A 25,879-nucleotide genomic window follows, 5' to 3' on the forward strand; every position below is an offset into this window, starting at 1 on the left:
TGTCTTTTTCCTTTATTGCTAGGAAATGCCCCAACAACACAAGAGGCCAATCAGCAAGAAACATGCTTTCACCAAACCACGCCCTCTGCCCTAGAGTTGGCCAATCGAAATCACGATATTACAAATAACCCGCCCACTCCGGATTCTCACAGTCAACCTGAGTCAACTCTAAACACAGGAACCAGGATCGTACCGCCCATATTTTTCAGTATAAAAGTTCTTTTAAATGCCAACGGAAATAAAAGAGACGTTTAGACGCATTTACTTTATTTTCACCCCCCAGACACGTATATATCATTTTTATTTATTTAATTTTTTGAGAGCCAAATCTGTGAATGTTTTCAGTGATTTGGCCAGTCACTTTCACTTTGCTTCAAAGAATTTATAGAATTGCACAGATGTTTGGATTTAACCACTGTTTTACACCAATATGTGATGGTGTACACACACACACACACACACACACACACACACACATATATATATAAGTCCCTAAAAATAAATGTTATACTTCTTTGTAATGCTAATCCAAGTAAGTACTTCTTAGTGAGCTTCTAAATTGCAAAGTATCGGCATCGGCAGACAAAGAACTCAACACTCGAAGTCCTATTTGCATGCTTAACTGGTTCTTCGAAGCTTTGAAGCATGGTGAAATGGTTCTTTAGACTCATAGAAAATATGTTGTATATGGTTCTATATATCAAAAAGAGGAACCATGCAAGGAATCATTGAAGCACGCATATGGTTCTTTGCGTGTTCATGATTCTATAAAGAACCATTGTTTTTACTAAAGAACCCTTGAAGAACCATCTTTTTAAAGAGTATAGCAATGTTGTAGTTTCCTTGTAGTCGTTCCACACTCTTAAAAGAAGATGGTTCTTCTTTAGTAAAGACAGTGGTTCTATATAGAACCATGAACACTCAAAGAACCATTTGCATGATTAAATGGTTCTTCAGATTGACGGAGAATGTGTTGTATATGGTTCTATATAGCAATAAAAAGGCTTTGCTACTGTTACAAGCTTGACCTCGTAACAATAGCAGAACCACTGTCTTTACCGACCCTTGAATAACCGTTTTTAAGACTAGTTTTATTGATTGATTGATTGCAAGTTTCAAGTTTGTCATTTGCACAACATGTCAAAAACATGATAAATATTCAGAGAAGATACAGAGACAGGAGGGACCCATGTAGGAAGACTCTCTACTATGTACAAATATATCAGACAAAGGATAATCTGAGATTACTGATTTATTTATTTATTTATTATGATTTATTTAATAACAATAATTATTATTCGCAGCAGAGTGAGGAGTGAGATGAAGGCGCATTATTTTGACAGCGGCTCTAGGAGGGGTCGTGAGTGGTCGCTGTCTTCACGCTGCTGCTGCTGCTGCTCTGCTCTCTGTTTGGTGAGTGAGTGGTTTCCATTTTCGCAGCGAGAGGCGGACGGCACAACAACATGGAGCCGGAGATGGAGGACAAAACGCTAGAGTTGATGGTGAGCTGACTACAACCACACAAACATGAACCCTGTCGTGAGCCGAATACGGGGTTGCGAGGGCCTCGGTCTTGTTGACTCTGTATGGCTGCGGTCGCAGCTGCTCGACGAACTCCGAGTCAGTTATCGGGCTGAGCGAGGGGAAGCTGGATTGCTAGGTTAGCTGGATAGCTAGGTTAGCTAGCTGTATTTCACGGGTCTGATGTGGATGTGGATAATTCAGCGCTGTCTGTAGGAATGCCGCCGAATTAGTCTATCAGCAGAACCTTGTTTACTAGCTACGAGTGTGGATTCAGTCAAGGAAACGGCTGTTATTCGTCGATACTCACCGTGTCGCAGAACAGCAGCTGCGTACGGCGGCCTCGCTGTTGTTGTTCACAGAAAAACGTCAATATTGAGGGAGCCGTCCGGTCATTGCGGCGTTGCTGCTGCGCCATTTGACCATGTAGCTCTTCAGCTTCTACCAAATTCACCACCGCCTCAGCCTGTTAGCCCTGTTAGGTCGGTGGCTGACTGGACAGATGTTTAGACAAATCCCTGAACCTCGTTACGATGATTTCTCATAGTACTCGTCTGAAAATTGATGTACCGTCGTTGGCAGCGTTTGGTTTAATTAGTTTCCTCTTCCTGCTGCGTTCACTCTTAAAAAGGTGGTACATCAGAGGTTCTTTAGTAAAGACACTGGTTCTGTTTAGAGCCATTTGCGTGCTTAACTGGTTCTTTGAAGCGTGGTGAAGTGGTTCTTCAGATTGATGGAGAATGTGTTGTGCAGGGTTGAAAGGGGTCAGCGAGGGTTCTGCTATTGTAACGATGCCAAGCTTGTAATAACAGGAGAACCTTTTTTGACGCTGTATAGAACCATTTTCAAAAAAAGGTTCCATATAGAACCATATACAAAACATTCTCCATCAGTCTGAAGAACCATTTCACCATGCTTTAAAGAACCGGTTAAGCGTCCAGAGTGTTTTTTGAGTGTTCATGGTTCTATATAGAACCATTTTCTTTACTAAAGAACCCTTGAGGAACCATTTTTTAAGAGAGTAGAAAGATGTGCCAGCTAGTAACTAATCCGACTAGTTTTTAGTCTGTCACACTAGTGTTAGTGGATGTTAAAGGGCCCATATTTTGTATTTTTATTTCATTTAAGGTCCATTTGTGGGGTTTATTTCTCAAAACCAGTCCTAGTTCATTTTTACATTACCATCTTCTAATATCTCTCCGTGTCTCTCCCCCATGCCAAGTTCAGGTTTTTGGTACTGTACTTTTAAGACTTGTGTATAAACGACTTCTGGTCTTATTGGCTGCTTTTGTTCTTGTGCCTCATTTAAAAGGCTGTCCAGTCCAGAAACACTGCCTTATAACTTCAAAGTGGGGCTGAACTGATGGATGTTAAATCCGTGTAAATGTGTAGGTTTTGTGACATCACAAAAACAATTAACTCAAAACTGCCTGTTTTTGCAGCTTAGTTTTTAGCATATGGGCTGTACGGCCTGTGGAGTGAATGTTATGTTTTGACACTAGTGATGTTCACATACTGCATTAAGTTCTTATCATAAAATAAACAAGGAAATTTGTTTTTTTTCTTACGATATGGGCCCTTTAAAATGCAGATAGGTTGCTTGCTCTGCTAAGGTCGTCGCTTGCTCCCTATCAGTGACACTTCAGTAGGGTTGTCTGTCTGAACTAAAATATGTTACATGGTGTGTGCGATGTCTCAGTATGTGATTTGTTAGGGTTGTTGTTGTTCGTTTCTTCATCATTAATATCCTCAGTCCTGCTGTACAGGCTGACCTCAACATATGGCCTAACACCTCCCCAACCCCCACCACGCTATACCATGTGTAACACTGCATCTGTTACAATACTCTGCTGCTCTTTCAGTGAGATGTGGGTTAATCCAACAAGGACACCACTGTCACCATTAGTTGCTAACTAACCATCATGATGACCTGTTTTACTTTTAGACTTGCATGACCGTTGTAAATGGACTAGCTGACGTCGTGTCCCTTCTTCTTTTACATCAGATCTATTGTCCAGTCCAAATACACCTACTCAAACAAACACACGTCTGTGCCTGATGGCGACTTTGCTTAATTGTGTGTTTTGACTCTGGGTGGGGTTGTGTGTGTGTGTGTGTGTGTGTGTGTGTGTGCTGTGTTAATCTTAAAGGGAAATTCCACTGATTTTTCTAAATGTCTTTATAAGTCAATAGTTAACATGTAAGCTGTCAATCAGAGTGGTTTGATGTGAAACGCTCTGTTATAGAGAAATTTAACAAGTCAGAATTGTTCGGTGTTGGCAACAGGAACCTAATGTCTAAAGTGTTTAATGGCTCTGAAAGCTACATCACAAAAAGCGTTTACATGAAATGGTTATGAATGCTTTGCCTGATGCCTCAGACGTTATTTAACGATAGTTTTGAGATGAGGCTTTGGTCTTTACCACTAATTTATAGTGAACAATGATATTGGAATCATATTTGTATCGGCATATTTGCTTTAAAACAGTCAACGTTGGACCAATATATCAAACTGATATTTGATAAAAATATTTGTTGTACTCCAGAAGAGTAGACATTTAGGTCATACTTGGCTTCTGTACTAAGATGTCTGCATTTATTAGTTTTACTGTATTTGTATGCCTCGACAAATAAATGTATCATTTTTTCTATAATACTTATCTAGGTGGATCTAGTCTTAGTTTCTACTTTTTATAAATGTTTGTTTTTATAAATGTCGGTATTGCTGGACATGTTCATAAAAAATAATGGCTTTTAGCAGAAGCCCACAACTCCTATATTCGTGCATCCCTACTCATTTACCATCATTATCAGCATTACATATAAAAAAACTCAGAAGACACAGGTAGGTTCATTGAATGTTTTGGCTTGTAAATATATCTGCGTTGTCCACGTCATGTCTCTTGGTTTCCCCACTATCGTAAAGAAATCCGGCCAGTTTGTCTGCGGTGCATTTCACGTCAAGGCATTTTGTCTCGGTGATTTGAAGTTTGTGAAAATTTTGAAAAATCAGTGAAATTCCTCTTTAACCCGAGCACTCCTTGAGGATGGAAGAGGATTGGGTGGTCCTTATTGAATTCTAACTGCACCCTATCTCACGCCCCAACCCACGTCATAATGAATAGGCCTAATGCTTTAATGTCTTGTGTGTGTCTAGCACTGTCTGCAGTTGAGTGGGTGTGTGCGGGTGTGTGTGTGTGTGTGTGTGTGTGTGTGTGTGTATTTGCTCACTGTATGTTGCTCTAATACTGTTTTTTCCCTTCCTTCACTTCCCCCACTTACTCTCCTCCCCTCTTTTTCCCCTCACTCTCTCACTCCCCCCCCTTTCTCACTTCATTCCATCTCTCTTTTTCTTCTTTCTCTTGCTCGCTATTTCTTAATCTTCTCATTTAAATAAATGGCACCCACATTGTGACTCTTTCTTCCCCTTCAATATTAACTACCCTTTTGCTTTTCCCTTAACACTTCCTTTTTCACGGCTCATTTCCTCCCTCTTTTCTTTCTATCTTTCTCTCTTTCTCTCTTTCTCTCTCTCTCTCTCGCGCTCTCTCTCTCTCTCTCTCTCTCTCTCTCTCTCACACAGTGCTCTTTGCCTCGCTCTCTCTGGCTGGGTTGTTCCTCGGTAGCAGAGAGCCTGTGTGCTCTCAGGTGTCTGCAGAGCCTCCCCACCTCCCGGGCCCACAACCAGGTTCTGCTCTCCTCTTTGATATTCCCTCTCTCTCTTTTTTAAGTTTTTATTGCCCTCTTCCACCTCCTTTCCTCTCCTCTTTTTTCCTCCTCTCTGTGCTGCCCCTCCCTTTACCACCCTCCAACCTGTCTGGCCCACAAGTTTCTTTTCCCTCACCCCCTATGACCTTGTTTTCCCACTGTCTGCCCATTGTTTATGTCTCTGTCCTGCCCCCCCAACACACACACTCTTCACCCCCACACCCTTCACCTCCTGCTCTCCTTCTGGTTTGGATGGCCACTCTAGGCTGGGTCTGGGCCTGCTCGAGTAACCTACATTCTCAGAAAAAAAGGTTCTACATTGTCCCTGGAGTTGTAGCTCAGTTGTCACTGGGATGGTACCCTCAAGGTTACGTTTTCAGTACCTTTAGTCAGGGAATGCAAGGCTTTTTATTTTTACTGTTCTGTTTTAAAACATTGGGTTATAAAAACATACAAATACATAGTTTTCTCCTGAGGGAAAAAAAAAGTGCGAAGTTAGACCTTAAGACGATTGTTGTACCTTTCAGGGTACATTTACGTTGTTTGTACCTTGATGAACAAAAATGTACCTGCACAGTACCTTTTTTTCTGACGGTGTGGATCTAATCACACTAGGGGTGTAACGATACATGTATATTCAGGTTTGGTGTGATTTTCAATCCTATAGAGCTTTAATTATATATTCTACGGATTAGTTTGGTTTAGAAAAATATAAACTTGATTCCAAAACAAAGCATAGCATATCTTGTTGATCTTTTAAAACAACACAGCTGAACTGTAAACAATACAACATCAGACAGAATGCCCCCAGATGCCTAGTGTTCATCATTGACTGTGGTTTCCAGGTTTGGTGGTAAATAAGAGATGCTTGGATGGGACAGAGGGGCGTATCAGAGATGTTCATTTTTCTGTTTTTTCTTTTTCTTTTATTTTTTTGGTACCGTATTGGAATCGTTACACCCTTAAGACAGAAGTTTTGTTTCCTGAAAATTCTGCATGAACATGATGATCTATGTGATTGTCTTGCTTGAATGCTCCCTCTTCTGTCCAGTTCTTTATGTTGTGCCTTGTTATCTGTGAGAGTAACAGCATTAAAGGGGAGCGGGTAGCGATAATTACACAAGGGCTATGATATATTAGTGAGGATTAAGTCTTCGTTGGCGACCTTATATCTGGTCTCCTGGCTCAGTGTCATTACTCTTTCATGCAAAAGAGCGGCTCGGCATGCCAGCAGTATTGTATCAACACAATTATTTGTTCTAGCAGAGATATTTGTAACCATGACAAAGACATGCCTGTTTGTGAGGACTGTCACACAGCTAATACATATGAAAATCTTAAGACAAGCCAGTAGACGTGTTACGGAGACATTATCATTATCACAGGTAAATAAATCACAGCAGGCCTTTCTCAGCACATTCCAAGAATTGTTGGTATTTCTAGAACCCATGCTGGTAGCATGCTTCATTAAAAGAAACATCAACGTGACCCATACGTTATAACCCTTTTTTTGGGGGGGGGTTCCCTGATATATTTCCAAGTGAAACATGCTATCAGTGAGGGTCTCGGAGCTACATGAGCTTGAGGGTGGTGGAAGGGGGACATGATACATGATATTGTTGGTTAATGTTATTGTTCCTCGCCTGCTAGTGCGCAGTAGTGTAATCAAAAATTAGATAAGGTTTTAGGAGCAGACGCAAGTCATTACAGTTTCATAGTAAAAGACGAGTGTTTTGTCTTTTAAATGATATAGTATAATAAATTGTGCTTATTATGATCAGGAACATATACTAGCAAGGTAGTAATATTGGGTTGACTAAAGATAGAAAACTGAATAATTGTGAAACATATGGTGAATTGTGAAGATGACTTTGAGTATCACAATAATTCATTTTTGCCATACTGCCCACCCCTAGTGCCCACCCTGGAGACACTGTGGACTGACATGGTCCCTCCATTATCAGCAGTCGCTTGATTTGGCCAGTTTAAGGCAGCAGGTTATTCTTGGGAAGATTTGTCGTGCTGAAGTGCCCTTGAGAGTAGGTTCAGTAAAGATTTGGAGATAAAGAGAATTCTGTAACAGAAACACGCTCATGTGTATAAGATTCCAGGCCAGTAGTTGTAGGTAAAGTCATCATTAGCCGCAGTTCTAAAGGTGTAGTTAAGCTCCAGCCAACGGCAACACGACCAAGATAGATTAGTGTCAACAGAAAGCTATAGCATTTATTCCTATAGGGTTACAAATGGAGTTAAACAAATAAAATGCAGACAAAGTAGTCAAGCATCGCCTAAACATTCTGCTCTTCTGGAACAAATATCAGTTTGAAATAATGGTCAAATCTAAATTTCTGATGCTGATCATTTTTTGAGCAAATATCTGCTGTTGCTGATATGATTTTGATATCTTGCATCCCTTTATTACTCATTATCCAAAATAATTTTAAATAATTATTGTGATAAAATGGATAGATAGATTAAATAAAGCAGATAAGCTTATCTACTATGGGATAAGACAACATCTACGCTCAATAGTGTGGAGGATGCAACTGGTGTGGGGTGTGTAGATGAGTGGGAACCATGCAGATTTAGGACGTATCATCTGCCACATAGGTTTCAATATTTATTTATTTATATGTATCTATTTTATAGTAGTGTGGTGTATTTGGCTCTTCAGTTGTTGCTCGAGCATTAAGGCTTCACCTGTGTGTGTCTCTGTCTCTCTGTTTTTACCCTCCTCCTTTTCTTTTCTTTAGTCATTTGCTCATATGAAGATCACATACACACACTTAGGTTAAACGATCATTGGAGATGGCCTTGTCTGTTCAGTTGTTGTAATGATCTTCAGCACAGTTGAAACAACAGTGCGCTTGTGTGTTTTTGGGTCACTGCATGTCACTGAAAGAGACAAGGCTTCAACACCAGCCCTCACGGCTCCTGGAGCAGTGCAAAATGCATTTGCAGCTTGTGCAAATGCTATGGCTCTGAATTTAGAGAGATTATTTTTTTATTAGGGGTATTAAAATGAATTGCTTTATTGTGAAGGTAACAGTGCCAGTGCATTTAATTAGGAATGTGAGAATTGTTTGTTGTCAAATAGATTAGAAAGTATGTGCTCATTTTTTGGCCAAAATAGTTTTAATCAGCTCTGTTCTCTCTTGGTGGATATGATGGCCCTCACTCTCCACCTCATATATCACTCAGTGCTGGCCAGTGCTGGTCCCTGTTAACTCACATACCAGAATTGCAGTTAGCAGTTTCCTCCGAACGTGTTCAGCTGCCCAGTGAAGGTTGCATTAGCAGCAGTTGGAAAATATTCGGTGGCTGGTTTTGTGTCTCTCGGAGGAAGCATGGTAGCCTTCTCTCTTCCAGCTTGGTAGCTCCGTGTAACTGGGAGATCTAACTAGCAGGTGGAATTGGCCATGACGAAAAGGGGTACAAAAGTTGCAAGAACTTTTAATGCATTTTTTTTAGTGCAGTGTAATCATCTAGAAATCTTGATACTTCATACCTAGATGTGGGTGATATGGCAAAAATATGACATCACAATATGTACCATGGCATTTTACTTTCTGAGAAGGTGTCAAACTACATATGCAGTGATTTTTATTCTGTGTTTAAGAGCAGTTCATTTATTCGTTAACAACAAATTATGCTCCCTCTTTCATGAAACATGCAGTTGCTCAGTGATCTTTAAGCGCTGTAGTTACCTGCAGTATGCTTAGAATAGCATATTATGACTTAGTTATCACAATAACCGTATATATCTTCTCTCTACCCACCTCAATTTAATCATTACTAAAGAACTGCCTATAGTTGAATCATTGTTACATCAGAAATTTACACCCTTATTCACTTTTAAACAATAGACACATAAAGGAAACATTGGTCAAATTTGGCCATCACAGATATTTTTTTTCCATCTGATGAACGTTTGCAAAAGTGGTTCAAATAATACCTTTGTCAGCATTTTCTGCCCTTTTGTGCTGTGGCTCTGGTATCTGAAAAGGGTGTTGTTGAACCTCCGTGATCTGACGCACCATGATCGTCATCCTGTCCGGTTGCTTTTCTCATCTGTTCAAGTGCGTGCATGTACGGTTTACGTTTGTGTATGCACATTTGTGCCTGTACTTGTGCCATCTGACTTTTTAAGCATGCATCTGGTTTTGTGCGTCAAAGCTCCATTGTGTGCTTATGTGCGAGTGTGGACCCAAAGATTAAACTAAAGGATACGTTGCCTTTAAGTGTTGGAGTACACTGTGTATTTGTGAGATGACAGAGAGATGGAGAGTTCGGATTGTGTATCCATTTGGAGTGGGCAGCTCTAATTATTTTGCACACAGAGAAACTGTGAGCAGCACAGCAGCACACGGCGCACCATACACCCACTCACTGTGTAGGCACTAACGGCTTCTTGAAAGCTCTTCAAGTTCAGCAGCTCTGCCATGTTTGCCTGCCTGTGCAGGTTTCCTTATTGAGGAAGAGCAGCATTACACCTAGGAGAGGACAGTATGGCAGTATATTATTGTTCTTGTAATAAATTACATCACCATATATTTGTACATCAATAGGATCATTAGTACCTCAGGAATACTGGATTGCTCATGGCACATTTAGGTCAAGAGTAAGGCTGAACAAATGTTTATATCGAAATTGCAGTTTAAAGGAGTGCAGTTTTCACATCAAGAGGTGTCTGGAGCTTAATTTATAGAAAATAATGACATTTAAATCAAAATCACATTATTGGTCAGGAAAATTGCCATTCTGTATTTCCCCCAATTCAGTGAGCCTTATTAAAGAGACAACCGCCAGACTGTAGTAACTGCGTAGCCACACGTAGCTTTTTTAGGACTTTTGCAAATTATGAACTTCAAAATTCAAATTGTAATTTTTTTTAAACTTTTGTCTGAAAAACAAAATATGAAACAAGCTATGCATCATGAAAATGTTTACAAGTATTGTGATGTTTTATTTGCCATATCACCCACCCATAAATACGTATTTGCTAAAAGATGTCATATCCAGTGCTAACTAGGCTACACTAATACAGCCACTGTCATAGATTGTTTCCCTCCTTTTTACTGTCCACCAACGTTAGTGTAAGCGTTTCACTATGTGTTATTTATAAATTGTTGACTCACATATATCTTTCTTTAAGACATAGCCTGGAATCATTAGCTCAGAGAAGGCCATATGCTACAGAATGTGTGTATGTGGGTTTTTTGTTTGTTCATTTGTGGTTTTTATTTGCTTATTTTTTTTCCACGATTGTCTATGATAAACCTGCACTTGTCATGGATGACGTACCCAGATTGCACTGTTAATGATCATACTTCCCTTGTGTTTGACCCTTTTCCTCTTCTTTTTTTTTTTTACACAAAAGTTTGTAAAAGTTATTTATGATTACAAGCACATTTTAATATTCTCTTTCGGACTTTCCTCTCTTTTTATAGAACTTAACAGTGATGGAGTCGCAGAATCTGACAGATGACCTCTCGCCAAAGAAGACCACAGTGTTTAAGGTCTGTGTGTGAAAGAAGAAGTGTTATTGGTCTACGTGTGCAAGCAGGTTACTTAAATGCTCTCACTGGCAACTTTATTAGAAACGCCTATTTTGTAGGCCCACCTTACTGGCCATGTATTGCTATTCACAGTTTGCGTATTGATGAAGGGCTAGCAGGCCTCTAGCCCTTCATCAGTGGTCAGTTTCTGGCCACAGACCTCTCTCGACTGGATGTGTTTGGGTGGCAGTGACACTGACAGGGATAAAAGCCACTGCAAGACCACTGTGCCTGATACATTCATACCAGCGCCACACACAACTATGCTACTACCATGTCAGTATCACTGCTATGTTGTGCATGGTCCACCAGACAAATAATATCTGCTTAGCAGTGGTCCTGTGGTCAGAAAATGACCAGTGATGAATGGGGTAGAGAGGGTTGACAAAATGTGTGTGATTAGGACTACAGTCTGTAATTGTATACCTATATACACCTATATATACCTATAATAGCATATTATGACTTAGTTATCACAATAACCGTATATATCTTCTCTCTACCCACCTCAATTTAATCATTACCAAAGAACTGCCTATAGTTGAATCATTGTTACATCAGAAATTTACACCCTTATTCACTTTTATTCACTTATTCACTTTTAAACAATGTATATGCAACACTTTTTACTGAAAGAATTTTACTGAAATACTGCAAAAAAGGGTAAGTTATGAAACAGAATTCCCATGTTAGTATCTGGTGTAACTATCATTTGACTAGCATTTCTGGGGAAAAATGTAATGGAAAAGTGTGCATTTATATTTTTATTCACTGTATGTTAAGAGTTTTACTATGTGTGGTTGGTAGCAGGCTTTTAATGTTGCTTTCAGCATAGGTAATTTTAACTGCTAGTTCTGATAAAAGAATATTTCCATAGCAACTTTGTTATTACCCACTGTCCTCAAAGTGGTGAGACTGAAACCTTGTTGACCCATGTCTGCCCCCTGCTGTTCAGCTTGGAAATGGTACTCTGACAGGCTCAAGGAAACGTCCATCACGGGTGAACTTTGAGAAGGAGAAGGAGATGTGCATCCAGATGTTCGAGCAGTGGTCAGAAGCTGACCAAGTGGAATTTGTGGAGCATCTCATCTCGCGCATGTGCCACTACCAGCATGGCCACATCAACTCTTACCTCAAGCCCATGTTACAGAGAGACTTCATAACTGCGCTGCCAGGTACACTCAAACCAGTACATTCATTATGATTGTCCCTAACATTTACGTTCTTTACATAAAGTGGTTGGTATTTGTGTGAACTAGACAAGTGCTGATATTCAAAAATAAGGTGTATATATTCAACACACTGTATTATTGTGGATCTTATCTGAATCTTAGTCAAACAAGTAGCAGTTTCACCAAAGACTAAATTGTAGAGTAGATCTGGATAAACAAGGTTCCAGTACACTGTCACATTGTAATCCCACACTTTATTTGATGTTTGTTTATGCAGCTGTTTTAGTGTGTTACTGGTCGGAGCACCTTCATAGCTCAATACCAGTTTTAACATGCCCTCGTTTGTTTGGCCTCGCTGTTTCTTCTTGGGGCAATCCTGGATCCCATCTTAAGAGCTGTTCCATTATATTACTTTGTTAGCTCAAGTGAAGTTTATTAAATAAGCCTTCAGAGGGCAAAGGATAAAATGTCAACTGCAGAAGCAGAGCCCAGAATTTCCATTGGCAGTTCCATTTTCAAACCCCAAAAAAAGATTGTTCAATGCTGTTTTTTAAGCCATGGAAGTAAACTGTTTTAAAATGCTTAATATTTAAAAACTGTAGCATACAATTTGCAAGCTTCACATCTAATGACAACAGAAAAGGCTTTGTACTATGGTTCTACACAAATCTAGTCGTTCTAACACAAGTGGCCTCTTATGTAATATAGGTGTGATGTACATCCGAGTTGATGTGATCCATTCAAAGTTACGATTAAGTACTAAAATGGGCCCTCGATAGTCAACCGCATGGGCTGGGGAAAAAAAATCCAGTGGAAACCTAGAATTGTATTTCTAGTGAGACTGTCAAAAAAGCAAGATTCCAGAAATGTGAAGAATATGAAAGTTTTTTTTGAAAACATAAATCCACAAAATGTGTAACCACCAAACATTGACAGTTAACAAATGACATTCATAACTGTACATATGTTAATGTATTATCTTATACATGTAGGTATTGATTTTCTTATTAATGCAAGATTGTGAAATCGTAAACCATAATTAAAAAGTTTGCCAAAAGTGATGCAATTTATAAATAATTAAATTGCAATAATATCATGAAGCAGTGTGAAATTTCCAGCACCATGCACGTTAACCAAATGGAAACATATTCCTTTACCTTGTATTATTTTATAGTTGTTGTTAGAAATAATTATTTAAGAGGAGGACTTCTTCTGTCAGCTTTAATATACAGTATATTATCCATCCAAGCGCCTCTGCCTATAAACCTTATCTGCTTCTAAACCTTTTTCCCCGCTGTGTCTATCTAGCCCAAGGCCTGGACCACATAGCGGAGAATATCCTGTCGTTTCTGGATGCTCGTTCTCTGTGCTCGGCTGAGCTGGTCTGTCGAGAGTGGCAGAGGGTGATCTCAGAGGGAATGCTCTGGAAAAAGCTCATAGAGAGGATGGTGCGAACCGATCCACTGTGGAAAGGACTGTCTGAGAGACATCAGTGGTGAGCTAACAGATTAAAAGACACTTATTAAGAGAAAGCTTATTTACTTATTGAGTGGCCACCAACCTGTTTCTGGGGATCTACCTCAGTGCACAGTTCAGCTCTAACCTAATCCACCACACCTGCCCCAGCTAATGATTGCCTTCAGAAGTCCTTAAATTAGATTAGCTGCATGAGATGTTATACTTGGGTTGAACTGCTTGAAACCTACAAGAAGAGTGTTGGCGACCAGTGCTGTAGGTTAACCCACTATAGAGCAGACTGTCTGCACGCATCCCCACACATTATAGGGTTAAGGCAAGAGCCAGTGTTCTTCAACAAACACCATCAGACCCAAACACTGTTTCGGTATGCTGTACGTTTCTCATATTTGGTGTGGTATATCTCATATTGGTGAACTGTTCTGGAACATTCTCCACAATTCATACTGTTCGTACTTCATACTCTCCTCCATTCTCATTGTTCTAAAGTGTTCTCCTCATTTAGGGTGGGTTGCACCAACAAGGATTAAGCATAAACTTGGATTAAATCAAGGTTTATCAATTAATCATGTTGCACCAAACTTTAAAGCTAGTTTTTAAATAATCAGGGTTACATTTAAACCATCAATTTAATTATTTTACAGTAAATCTAGATTAAATTTCATCCTGTTGCACTGTTACTGTTAAACTCAGATTTAAACTTCATTCAGGGATTCAATTTACATTTCCAATTTCAGTGGTTTAAATTTCCAAAAGATTTTTTTTTTCTGCAGAACAGAAAATCTCTCTAGTAAAACTATAACCACCATATAATATAAAACATAGAAAACTTTATAAGGACTTATAACTCGCTCACTTATGGTTAACAGTTTTGTTCGCAAGGGGGCGCTCATGTAGCTTTTGCACTCATGTTGCACTCATGTAGCTTTTGTGTGCATCACCAAAATAGAAGAAAATAAACACAGCAGTGGGATCTCACTAATGCATGTTTTACAGTTACAAAAGTGTGTAAAAGACGGAAACAGCTGAAGACAGACTGAAGAAGAATGGCAAGAATGCGATTTTGTTGAACTAGTTGACCTTAGATGTATAGCTTGGCAGATGGTTAGCTAACAGGCTAAAAGGCTAACGTTAGTCTTATAATTCTCTGTGTTAGGCTTTAGATTTAAGTAATAAGTGCAACTTACAGAATAACATACAGAGTGTTTGTATTTAAAATGTTTTGATTTAAATTACCATGAGGTGTTGTATGCATTTTAAGCAGTCTTCTCAGCTTTGAATAAACAGCTCCCTCTGACGACGCAGAGCCTCTGGGTCTAATAATGGGCTGTATAAATGTCTGAATTCACTCTTTGTCCGCTTTATGCTAGTTTTCACTCAAAATGGAAAAAAGTAACTTATTGACAGTGATTCATGTGGAGAGTAATGCTGTTGCTGTTTATTTCTACTGTCAGTTGAAATTATGTCAGGCTACTAATCACAGATTAAGGCTTTAATCACAGATTTGTTAATCCTTGTTTAAAATTAAGTGGTGGAGCACAACTTGATTTGAAATAAAACCTAGGTTAACAAATCTTTGATGAGCTCTCAACTCAGTTTAATTTTATTCTTGTTGGTGCAGCCCACCCTTAGTCTCTTAACCCCCATTCACATTGTTTTTGAATGTTCTCTATTCTCACTGCTCTAGAATGTTGTCCCCAAATTCACAGTGGTTGATTTAGGCTTGTCAGTTCTCACTCTGGAACAGTGTGAAATCTACCACCATTAGAATGTTGGTGTTTGTTCGGGAATGTTGGTTCAGTGTGCTGTGGCCTTTAGAGATCTGCTCTTTTGCAGAATTGAGTTTCAACCCTAAAATAACACATTTGGCTCTGACGTGATAGGCTTAATAAATCCTTAACTAGATTACGGTGTTAGATTGAAATTGGAGCAAGGTGGCAGATCTCCAGGACAGCTTCAGGAACAGATGTAGTCATTTTCCTAATTGTCTGAACCTTCATAGCAAATCACTGTTGCTACTCTTTGAATGTTCTTAAACTAACCGATTTTGAAGAATAACAGATGTCAGTAAAAACTTATATAACTGAGATCAGGTTGTTAAAGCTGATTTGGTGCCTTTTTTTTTTTAGCTTCCAAGGGCTTATGGCCACAGCACATAGCTATCTTGTTTTCTTAAGCTCTTTTGCCTTGGCTCCTTGAGAAGACGTGCAAAACATATTGATTTATTCTCTTCTCTTTGTATGTGCACATAATCTTCTATCATTAATTAATCATAAAATGTTTAATCAAGACTATGCGAGCTTCTCCTTGCCGGCAGCCAGTTTTCCATGAGAAATTCATGCCTAATGAATAAAAATAAAACGATCCTGTTGGTTGCTGAAGTGACTCGAAAAGGTCATGGTTGTTTGTTTTAATTAACTTTGAGTTAATTTTTGATTGGCAGGAACCTCTTCACAGGTGACCCCATGAGATTTGTGAACATGAGCAATGAAACAAAGAGCAAGCGTGACCTTTTGCTGCCTTTCCCCAGATGAGATATATTTTACTTTGCTTTGTCTCTTTATTCGTGTGAATTTTCAAAGAAATGGGATTTCACTGAAGACGGGACTGTATCAGAGGGACAGAGTGTATCATTACATTTTAAATGGCTGTCCAATGTGTTACCTAAAGCTTTTACTTGAAGTCTACTGTAATTTTAGTTATTAATAGTTATAGAGTCCAAGAGAGCAAAAGAAATATCTTTTGCAAACAGCACCTATCTGTAGATACAATCATAAAGGATGTAAACAAAGAATGCATCTGTTTTTGTTTCCTGTTCGTCTCCAGGGAGAAGTACTTGTTCAAGAACCGCACAAATGAAGTCCCACCCAACTCGTATTATCACTCTCTCTATCCCAAAATTATACAGGACATTGAGGTGATCATTTATTCATTTATTTTTTTGTTGTAGGTTAGGATTTGCCTTTGGCTTTGAGTCATTTGGACTGTGGTTTAGGGTGTTTTTTTGTGCTCAGTAATTATAGCTAATATTTAAACTGTCTTGTTCACCCTTGTCTGCGTAGACTATCGAGGCAAACTGGCGCTGTGGCAGACACAACTTACAGAGGATCCAGTGCAGATCAGAGAACAGCAAAGGGGTTTACTGCCTGCAGTATGACGACGACAAGATCATTAGCGGCCTCCGAGACAACTCCATCAAGGTCTGTGTGTGTGTTAATGTGCTTTCCAGGACAAAACATCTGAAATTCATTATGTGACACAATTATGAGAGGTTACCAGTATTAATGTTCATTATACATTAATTAAACTTTCTAAAACAAACATTTGTCTTTTTCCCCCCAGATATGGGATAAGCACAGTCTGGAATGTTTGAAGATTCTGACCGGTCACACTGGTTCAGTTCTGTGTCTGCAGTATGATGACAGAGTCATAGTGACCGGCTCCTCAGACTCCACTGTCAGGTAGGCACACATTCAGAATATCATAAAATGACCATTATGTGACATTTTAAGAATAGATTAATTTGAAGTCTGGTCATATTTTAATGTATGGGGTATCGGCTAAAGTAAGTCCAATGCTCTGTTTACTTGACTGTTGTTGAGGCTCCATAAATGGATATTTCCCACAACCTGCAGCAATGAGGTGTGTTTTCAGAGGGTAACAAAATGGTTTGATTGTCTGCAGTTCAGAGCTGCTGTAAGGTGGGAAAACAGGAGTGTGCAATATCCGCAGTAACCGTGTTGCTACTGTATTTGAGCTAGCCACCTTTCGACTTGTGTACTCACGTAAAATGTGAGTATGCGGCTATTCTGTTCTGTTTTCTGCCACTTGTCCCAAGTGTCATCCCGCCACAAGCATGTAGAATATACACTTTCGCCATGTTTTCCTCTTGTGAGTCACGAATGGTTGAAAATAATCCATCATGGAAACGTGCTTTTGATTTTAAAATGTCGTTAGCGTTCAAATCTGAGAGACAGGAGCAGCTACTGCAGATGCGTTGGAGCGAAACGAAATGACAGTGTGTTTACAACACTAGACATGACCCCAGAAAACAACAGTGGTATCTTTTTTGAGTACTATGCACATATTAAAGATTTTATTCAGGATATTAAAGTAGCTGGTAGCCGCATCATCAGGGACATCAATCAAACTGCATTCTAAGTTTAAAAGAAAAAAAAAAAGAAAAACTATAAAGTGGTCATTTTGGAAAAAGAGGTGAAAAACCTAAATGTATAAGTACAGAATGTCACATGATGCATATACTAAAATGCTGTAATTTTAGCATGGTACTAATTAGCAACCTAGCACATCTTATCTAAATTGTGCAGCTGTATTATCTGTGAAAACAGAGGTTAGGGTACCCTCAGGATCAGCTGATTAAAGGGCTTGTATCAGATGGCTGACTGTTCTGAATTAAACTAATTCAGCAGTTAACCAACCAAAACTATGCAGCTGACAGTGGTCCTGAGGGGCTAGAGGATGACACACGCTGAAAAGACCGTGCAAGGATTGTGTAATTTCAGACATAAATCCATGCTTTTTTAGCCAACCGTACTGAATAAAATAACCATTAGTACATTAAACATTTGAGTTTGTGTGCGTGGGGTGGAAATTAAATTGTTTTTGCTATGTTTGAGTCTTAAAAAGCACTGGATTTAAATAAAAGAAATAAATAAATAGTGCAGCAACCCTGGAACGTAAATGGATGCCTTAAAATATGTTAACATTGCTGGACCTTTTGTCTCCTTGCTCTAACACATTGTATTTTACTCCTCAGCTAATGGCTACACTGGGCTGGACTCAACCTTGCTTTAGATTAATAATGATAGAAAGATCCGTATTTATTATTGCCACATTGCAGTTGACACTGTTATGGATTTTAGGTATAAGCAGACAATTAAGTAAGCCAAGCAGCAACTCTAAGGTCAAGTATTTGGAATCTGCGTTATGCAGAAACATTGTACAGATTGAGTACAGATGAAGTCCAGTGTTTGGAGTCTGAGTGGTAGCCTTTAGACAGCTGCAGCAGTTTTTCTGTATTTACTTCTTTGGATTAAATCTATTAGAACCTCTGACCGCAACCTCTACGTTGCCGTCTGGTGGATTATAGAGATCAGACAGCTTGCAGACATAATGTTATAGAGATGCTAATTTGTCTACCAAAAATCATTATTTTATTTATCATTATTAGTTTTAGCTTTTAAACTTTTTGACTGAAATGTTTGAAAATCCTGACTCATCCCTAATTGTTGCGTGGTTTAATTTCCTGCCTAGATTAAAGTAATTATGCTAAGCGAGTCAGCGTTGATTCACAGGCCATCTTCAGGTTAATTTTTCTCTTGCTTTCACTATTGTTCTCATTCACACCCTGTCTCTTTTGCTGTCAGATTCACTGTACCATACTCTGTTGCTCACACTGAGAAATCTTCACGGAAACACTGACTGAACTTCCCTAACGACGGTTTACCTCTCTAACTGTCACCTTTTCCACTGACTAAATCTGCTGTAAAATCTGTTTTCACTTTTATGTTAATACAATTTACTTGCAGTGTTTTGGTACAGAAATTGTTTTCATAAACTATAGTGGCTTAAAGCAAATGTACATCACTCACTTAAAAGACAAATACAAACATTTGAAATGTGAAACACCTTGAAATGTAAGCAGTTGTCATGTACAAACCATTTTGCACATTCAGAATTTATTATTGTTTGCACTGTCTTACTGTTGTTAAGAGGCGCTTGATTGCTTTGGGCAGCCATGCAGAAATCTTATATCAGTCCTGTGAGTGTGACTACGGAGGACTGTATGTATTAACTCATGCAAAACTAATTACATAATCATCAGTCAAGTGTTGGTTGAGAAGCAGATTTTTTTATGACTCAAGCCAACGGCTCTTGCCATGCCAGTTGAGACTGAAAAGCTGATTTAGAGGCAATAGCAGGATCTGCCGTGAGGAATATCAATCAGGAAATTACTTCATCAGCAAACCCTTTTAGTGCTTTCTAAATGTGCATCTGCTCTACTTTTAAGGATTTTTTTTAAAAGGTTTTTGTTCATATTGCAGGTTAAAGATGCTATCCTTCTCATTTGTTTTCTCCTGTTCGTTCTCTTCTCTTCTTTCCTCTACCTCTTACAATCTCAGAGTGTGGGATGTAAACTCCGGTGAGGTTTTGAATACTCTGATCCACCATAATGAGGCAGTTCTGCACCTGCGTTTCTGTAACGGGCTGATGGTAACGTGTTCTAAGGACCGCTCCATCGCAGTGTGGGACATGGCGTCTGCCACTGATATCAGCCTCCGCCGCGTGCTCGTCGGACATCGGGCTGCTGTGAATGTCGTTGACTTTGATGACAAATACATCGTTTCGGCGTCAGGAGACAGGACTATAAAAGTAAGAGAAAATCTTAATAGTGGTGTTTGAAATGTTCTATAATTGAAGATTTGAATGTACAACCTTTGCAGTGTTGGGAAAGCAGCACTGCATAATTTCCTATTCTGTGGCCAAAGTCCAGCATCCCTGCTCTTAATGACCGCTAGTGTTCAGCTTCACTCCTTTTATAGATGTAGAGTATGCTTACAACCCTCTGTCTTGCAGCCATTTTTGTCAGTTACCTTTTTATTTTAATGCAGCTCATAGTTGGAATTAATTCCTTTGATAGCAGTACAGAAAATTATTATAACAACTGATCTTGACATTAATAACAACTTCTCAACCATGTGACTTTTGAACTTTTAATAGGTTTCAGCTCAGGTTTTTAAATCCGTTCAATGTTAAACAGTCTTGTTTATGGTGATCATTTAATTGAAACTTACAAGATTTCCATTTTCATTAAAATATGTAACATTTTAATGTGAATTCACTTTTTGCTTCCAAATAAACACATAATGAAAGAGATTCATGGCAAAGAGACACATACAGAGTGTGTTAAGGTAAAATAGTCCCCAAAGAAAACGTATGTTTTCAGATTCACCACTATTTCACCATCAACATTACCTGTAAATACCCAGAAGGCATGTGAAGGTTCACTGGTTGTTTTGGATAGTAAACACAATTGCTATATTTGCACTGTAGACATCGTGACCTCTGGATCCTATCACTACCACTGTAAAGAAAGTCTTATAGTGTTATGTTTTTCTGTAATGCACAATTTCACTTTACATCTCAACCATAAAAATATATTGAAAATTAAAACAAAAAAAAAAACGTGAAATTCTTCTTAAAACAGCTTTAGTACAGTACTTTAGTTATTTGTTCCAGCATTGACTATTGGTTGCGGACTTTACCAGTGATGACTACAAGGGCAAGGACTGTGGTTACATTTGTTTATGGTCTGTTGTAAATGCTTGTTTATATGTAAATATTGCTTGTTTACTTTAGCTGGGTCATGCTTGTTGCTGTGGTAGACGCTCTGGTCTTGGTTGGGTTTGCCATTTGAAATGTATTTTTCAATATAATATAAAGTTAATGGTTATCTAGGACAGCCTTCAGTGATTTGTTGTCATATTTATTTAACTTGAATTGATGTACAGTATTACCTGTGTTTATACTGTAGGAGGCTGTTCTGTGTGGACACGATGGTGTTCTAATAGTACATGTATGTGTGTTCGTTTAGGTGTGGAGCACCAGCACGTGTGAGTTTGTGCGAACACTAAACGGACACAAGCGAGGCATCGCCTGCCTTCAATACAGAGACAGACTGGTGGTCAGCGGTTCCTCAGACAACACCATACGGTGTGTGGGTGTGTGTTTGTGTGCGTGTGAATGTGAATGTGCACATGTGGTGATGGTACTTCTGCCTATCAGTGAAGTATGATAAGAATGTGTGTGCAAGACAGAGATAATGTACACATATAGAAACACTAGAAATGCAGAACTTTGTTGTTGACACCTCTGTTTGTGTTTGCGTCGTGCAGGTTGTGGGATATTGAGTGTGGCGCATGTCTGCGTGTTTTAGAGGGTCACGAAGAGCTTGTTCGCTGCATTCGGTTTGACAACAAAAGGATCGTCAGTGGAGCATATGACGGGTAACGCACACACACGCTCACGCACTACTCACGCCCGGGCCTTCTGGTGCTGACACACTGCTGTTCAGTAGAGCGGCTGAGTACCTGACAGACTGAACCACACTGCAAAACAGAAGGCTGTTAAAATCGTGCTCTGAGTAATGGCTTATGCCTCCTTCTGTCATGAGCTCTGATACTGTTGCTTCTCTTCCATCCAACATACGTGTCCGTTTTGTACATTGGCAGGCTGGGAGCTTGTGAAAAAGTTAGGGTGCCTCTGGTTACACATCCTCTACAGAGAACACATTTCTGCATATTTTAACGCAAAATTTATTTTTATTTGCTGAATTGAACATATTGGAAAAAATAAAACAAAATGTGGCCTATGCACATTTCTTTTAATTTTCCAGAATTGTGGACTCATTAAGCTTCACCACTCCTTTATCCAGGTTTTTCCTTTAATTTGTTACCTTATATCTAACCTTATATCTAATACATATCGCACATTATTACATACTCAGGTTTATATGTAATTGCTATGAAAATTTTGTAACCGATTCCGATATCAAATATAAGGGGCTAATAAAAATCAGATAAATTCTGATTATATTTCTATTTTACGTTTTAATTTTTATACTCCAGTTTGCTGATGGGAGTGGTCTCTTCGAAGATGACAATTCCCCCATCCATAAGGCACGAGGGGTCATTGAATGGTTTGCTGAATATGAAAAACATGCACCCCATCTGGTTATCTTCACAGTAACCAGATCTGAGCTCAACTGAACACCTCTGGACTGATGCATTAGAAAGTGCTTTCCATCATCAAAACATCAATTCAGGGAATATTTTTGGAAGAATGGTGCCCCAGTACAGTCCCAGAGACTTATTGAATCTATGAACAGGAACAGTGAAGCTGTTCTGGTGGCTTATGGTCTCCCAACACCTTACTAAGATACTTTTATGGTGATTTTCATAGTTGAATTTGAGAACCATTTGTGTACATAAATGTATATGTAATAAGAATTTGTTAAGAATTTTCCCTTTTTCATTGTAAAAAATGGAAAATGTATAGCTTTTGCAAATTGTGGTTTTCAAAGTCAGGGTAATTTTTTCCTTTTTCCCTGGGTTTCCTTCAAATTCAGGGCATTTTTGTCTTCAAAATGTACAAAGACACTTACACACCCACACACCTGTTTACCAATGTGTCACTCATTTTCATTTTGTCTTTTTGTGTCTAGGAAGATTAAAGTGTGGGACCTACAGGCTGCTCTGGACCCTCGAGCTCCAGCCAGCACACTCTGCTTGCGCACGCTAGTGGTGAGTGTGTATGTGTGCTTGTGTAGTGTCTCTGGCACTAACTAAATAGGTTGTCTAATGGCAGATGGAATTACTTGTTTTGTTAAAGAACTTGGAGCATTGCGGTCAGAATTTTAAGCAGTTAACGCCTCCCATCTTGTAACTAATCTGTGAACAAGTGATCTTCCAAAGGAGTGTGTGTGTGTGTTGTTTCTGTGTGTATTAAGTGTGTGTTGTCATGGTTACCACTTGCAGGAGCATTCTGGACGTGTGTTCCGTCTACAGTTTGATGAGTTCCAGATCATCAGCAGTTCCCATGACGACACCATCCTTATATGGGACTTCCTGAATGTCTCCCCTAATGGGCAGCCAGAGGGACGATCGCCCTCACGCACCTACACGTATATCTCCAGATAGCAGGTAGTCACGCACACACACAAAATATATGCATTAGTTTTTATGTAAATGCCAAAACTTTACCCACATAATAGTGGAACAAGTTGTCTCTAATCCTACACTTACACTGGACTTAGCCCATAGACTTTACCCATAGACTTTACCCTCTAAGAAACTACTAAAATGGCCTAGGAGCATCACTAAACCTTTACACTAATTAAGAATGTGAAGATTTCCAAATCTGCCTGATTATGCGTTGATTATTCACGTTTGACAAACCCTACCCTGCCCGCCCCAAATACCCTGCCCACCAGTGCCCTGCCCCAGTGCACTGTGCTCTGATTGAGGAGAAGAGATGGAGGAGTCTATTTCTCACTAGTCTATTTTCAAAACTCCCACTGTAACAAAACAAACTGGTGAGATTCAATGAACCTGTGAATAAGTGTTTAACCACAAACAGAACAACAATTGTTAAATGTTGAACAGTGCTGAGGAGAATACAGTGGAGTAGGTCATACTAGGGCTAATTTACCAGACTAAATGATCAGACACACCACAGAGCAAGTTATATTCTGTCTTTTTCATTCCTGCAGCTCGATTTCACTCACTCAGAATTTAACCTTTATTCTCTAAATTTGTGTCTGTGAAGGATCAGTCTGGATTGAACCAGTGTTGTGGTTTGTGAAGCTGTTTTAGCCTGCGTGCTAAGCTAGCACTAGGCTCTAGTGCTAGGATCAGTCGCACCCATGGCAAGCGGGCCCACTAAAATCTTTACTGGGTTCCTCATAAAACTGTACACCTATGACTGAAAGATCCCAATTTTTTAACAACAGTGGAGTGGTCAGCCTTGAGAGCACTAACTTGTTTGAGACATACTAATAGCAAGTTAAGCAGCAAATTACATTTTAAAAATTAATACTTTTTATTCATTCACAGATCGTAATTACACCACCGTTTGACAGTTTATTAAGTAGATGAACACAAATTTGGCTCAGTCGTAATTATAAATTTCGCCAGCATTTTTCTCTGTTTTAGGCTAACTACACAGTCCAAACATCTCAAACAGGCTATCTGTGTTAGTACATGTTCTGTAGCTGGATGTTCCCTGTCACCACATCACAGTCCTCTTATTAACATATTTCTGCCTGTTGGACTGCGATAGGTTCAAGTTTATTTGTGACATAAAAAACTAAGCTGATACGTTGTGCACCAAGAATTCTTTTTTTTTTTTACAGAAGTACGAAAAAAGTCCTGCATTTTCAGCGGAAAACTGAACATTATGTAATGCATTTGAGACAAATATCAATCTACACACACATAATAAGCCCTCCAACAAGAGTTAACCATTTAAAAAACATGGTTTTGAGTGTAGGGTCTTTAAATGAGCATCTGTGAAAAGTGCACATGCATACATACTTCCTCAAAAAGCACCAGATAACTGTTAGACGCACATACACACCCTTACCCCTGCAATTCTAGATAAACAGCACATGCTTTATCTCCACCGACTGTTTTGACTCTTTATCTCTTCTCTCTTCCAGGTGCCTCTTATGTGTGCCAGTGTGTCCTGGGAAAGCTGAGAGCTGCTTGGCTGTTGGCTGTGTCTGTCACAGAAAGGTGTCCAGGGAACCGCCTCCTCTTTTTTTTTTCATCTGTCCAGTCTGATGAGAAACTTCTCCAGTAACACTCGACGAGTTTTGCCTCGAAACATGCACATGCACACCTACACTCTGAGCCAAAACGGAAACACACACACAATACACAAAGGTAGCACACAGACATTTTAACAGTTTTGCTCTATAATATTGCATTAATTCTATATTCACACACATGCACACACTCAGAATGAAGTGTATAAGCTTGAGACAATATCTATTGCCACAGTATTGCTCAGAAATTCTTTGATTATAATGTTAGGAAAAACCTTAATCTCAATGTTCACTAACCACGACTTTGTACACACCAAACACTCTGTCAAAAGACAGTTTTACTCTCCTGCCTCCATTCGGGAAGTGCTGGATGGGCACGCTGATGAACAAGGGATGAATTTACTGCAGTGTTAGAGAAAGAGACTCTTGACGAATCTGCAGAGGAGGATGAAATGAGTGGGCTAGATGGACAGATTGGTGGAGTAAAGATGCACAAGGGTGTTCCCCCCTTTCTCTTTTCATTTTTCCCTGGCCCTAGGCTTCTCCTCAGGACCAGGGATGCACTCCCGTCTTTAGGCTGTGGAGAACGACAGCTCTGAACTGGCAGAACGGAGTTTGGTTACTCCGTTTCGTCTCGCCTTGTCTCGTTCTCTTCTCATGGCTGAGACTAGCGTTGTGCATGTGAGACAGCGTGGAGTTTCTGTCTCCTCTAAAGCAGCTTCTCCTGTTTCTGCTTTTTATCTTACATTTTCTTTTTCTTTATGACTGTTTTTATTCTTTTTTTATTTTTTATTTAATTGGACTTGTCGTGTCCTCCATTGTATGCTTGCACTAGGCAGTGTAGAGCTATGTGTTCCACTCAATGGCTAGTGTACATATTTTCTCTTTCTCTCTCTCTGTCTCTCTGTCTGTCTCTCTTTCTCTCTCTCATCACAAACACAGTCTTTGTCTCTGCCTGCTTGCTGTATGAGGGCCGACTCTAGTTGTAAACAGAAGTGTCTTGTCACAAATTGTGTTGTATATTAATTTTTTTTTTTTTAAGAAAAAATACATTTATTGTGAATAAAGTACATGACTATGGCGATGTTTTGACAATG

General features: G+C 39.3%; 1 protein-coding gene across 2 annotated transcripts; it reads left to right on the forward strand.

Moving 5' to 3' along the window:
* Window positions 1-1,376: 1,376 nt before the first annotated feature.
* Window positions 1,377-25,879, forward strand: fbxw11a (F-box and WD repeat domain containing 11a). 2 transcript variants are annotated; one of them, XM_036575660.1, is made up of 14 exons: window positions 1,388-1,502; window positions 5,105-5,209; window positions 10,680-10,748; window positions 11,743-11,962; window positions 13,268-13,454; window positions 16,262-16,352; window positions 16,498-16,635; window positions 16,778-16,896; window positions 19,579-19,828; window positions 21,051-21,169; window positions 21,352-21,462; window positions 22,680-22,758; window positions 22,993-23,157; window positions 24,675-25,879. In XM_036575660.1, exons 1-13 carry the CDS (start codon window positions 1,464-1,466, stop codon window positions 23,152-23,154), a joined length of 1,689 nt encoding a protein of 562 aa, XP_036431553.1. In that variant the 5' UTR covers window positions 1,388-1,463; the 3' UTR covers window positions 23,155-23,157; window positions 24,675-25,879. The 2 variants fall into 2 exon arrangements, with proteins under 2 accessions (XP_036431554.1, XP_036431553.1); XM_036575661.1 differs by lacking the exon at window positions 5,105-5,209 and having other exon boundaries at window positions 1,377-1,502.

The sequence above is a fragment of the Colossoma macropomum genome, unplaced genomic scaffold (assembly GCF_904425465.1).
Source record: "Colossoma macropomum unplaced genomic scaffold, Colossoma_macropomum, whole genome shotgun sequence".
In the NCBI taxonomy this organism is placed as follows: Eukaryota; Metazoa; Chordata; class Actinopteri; order Characiformes; family Serrasalmidae; genus Colossoma; species Colossoma macropomum.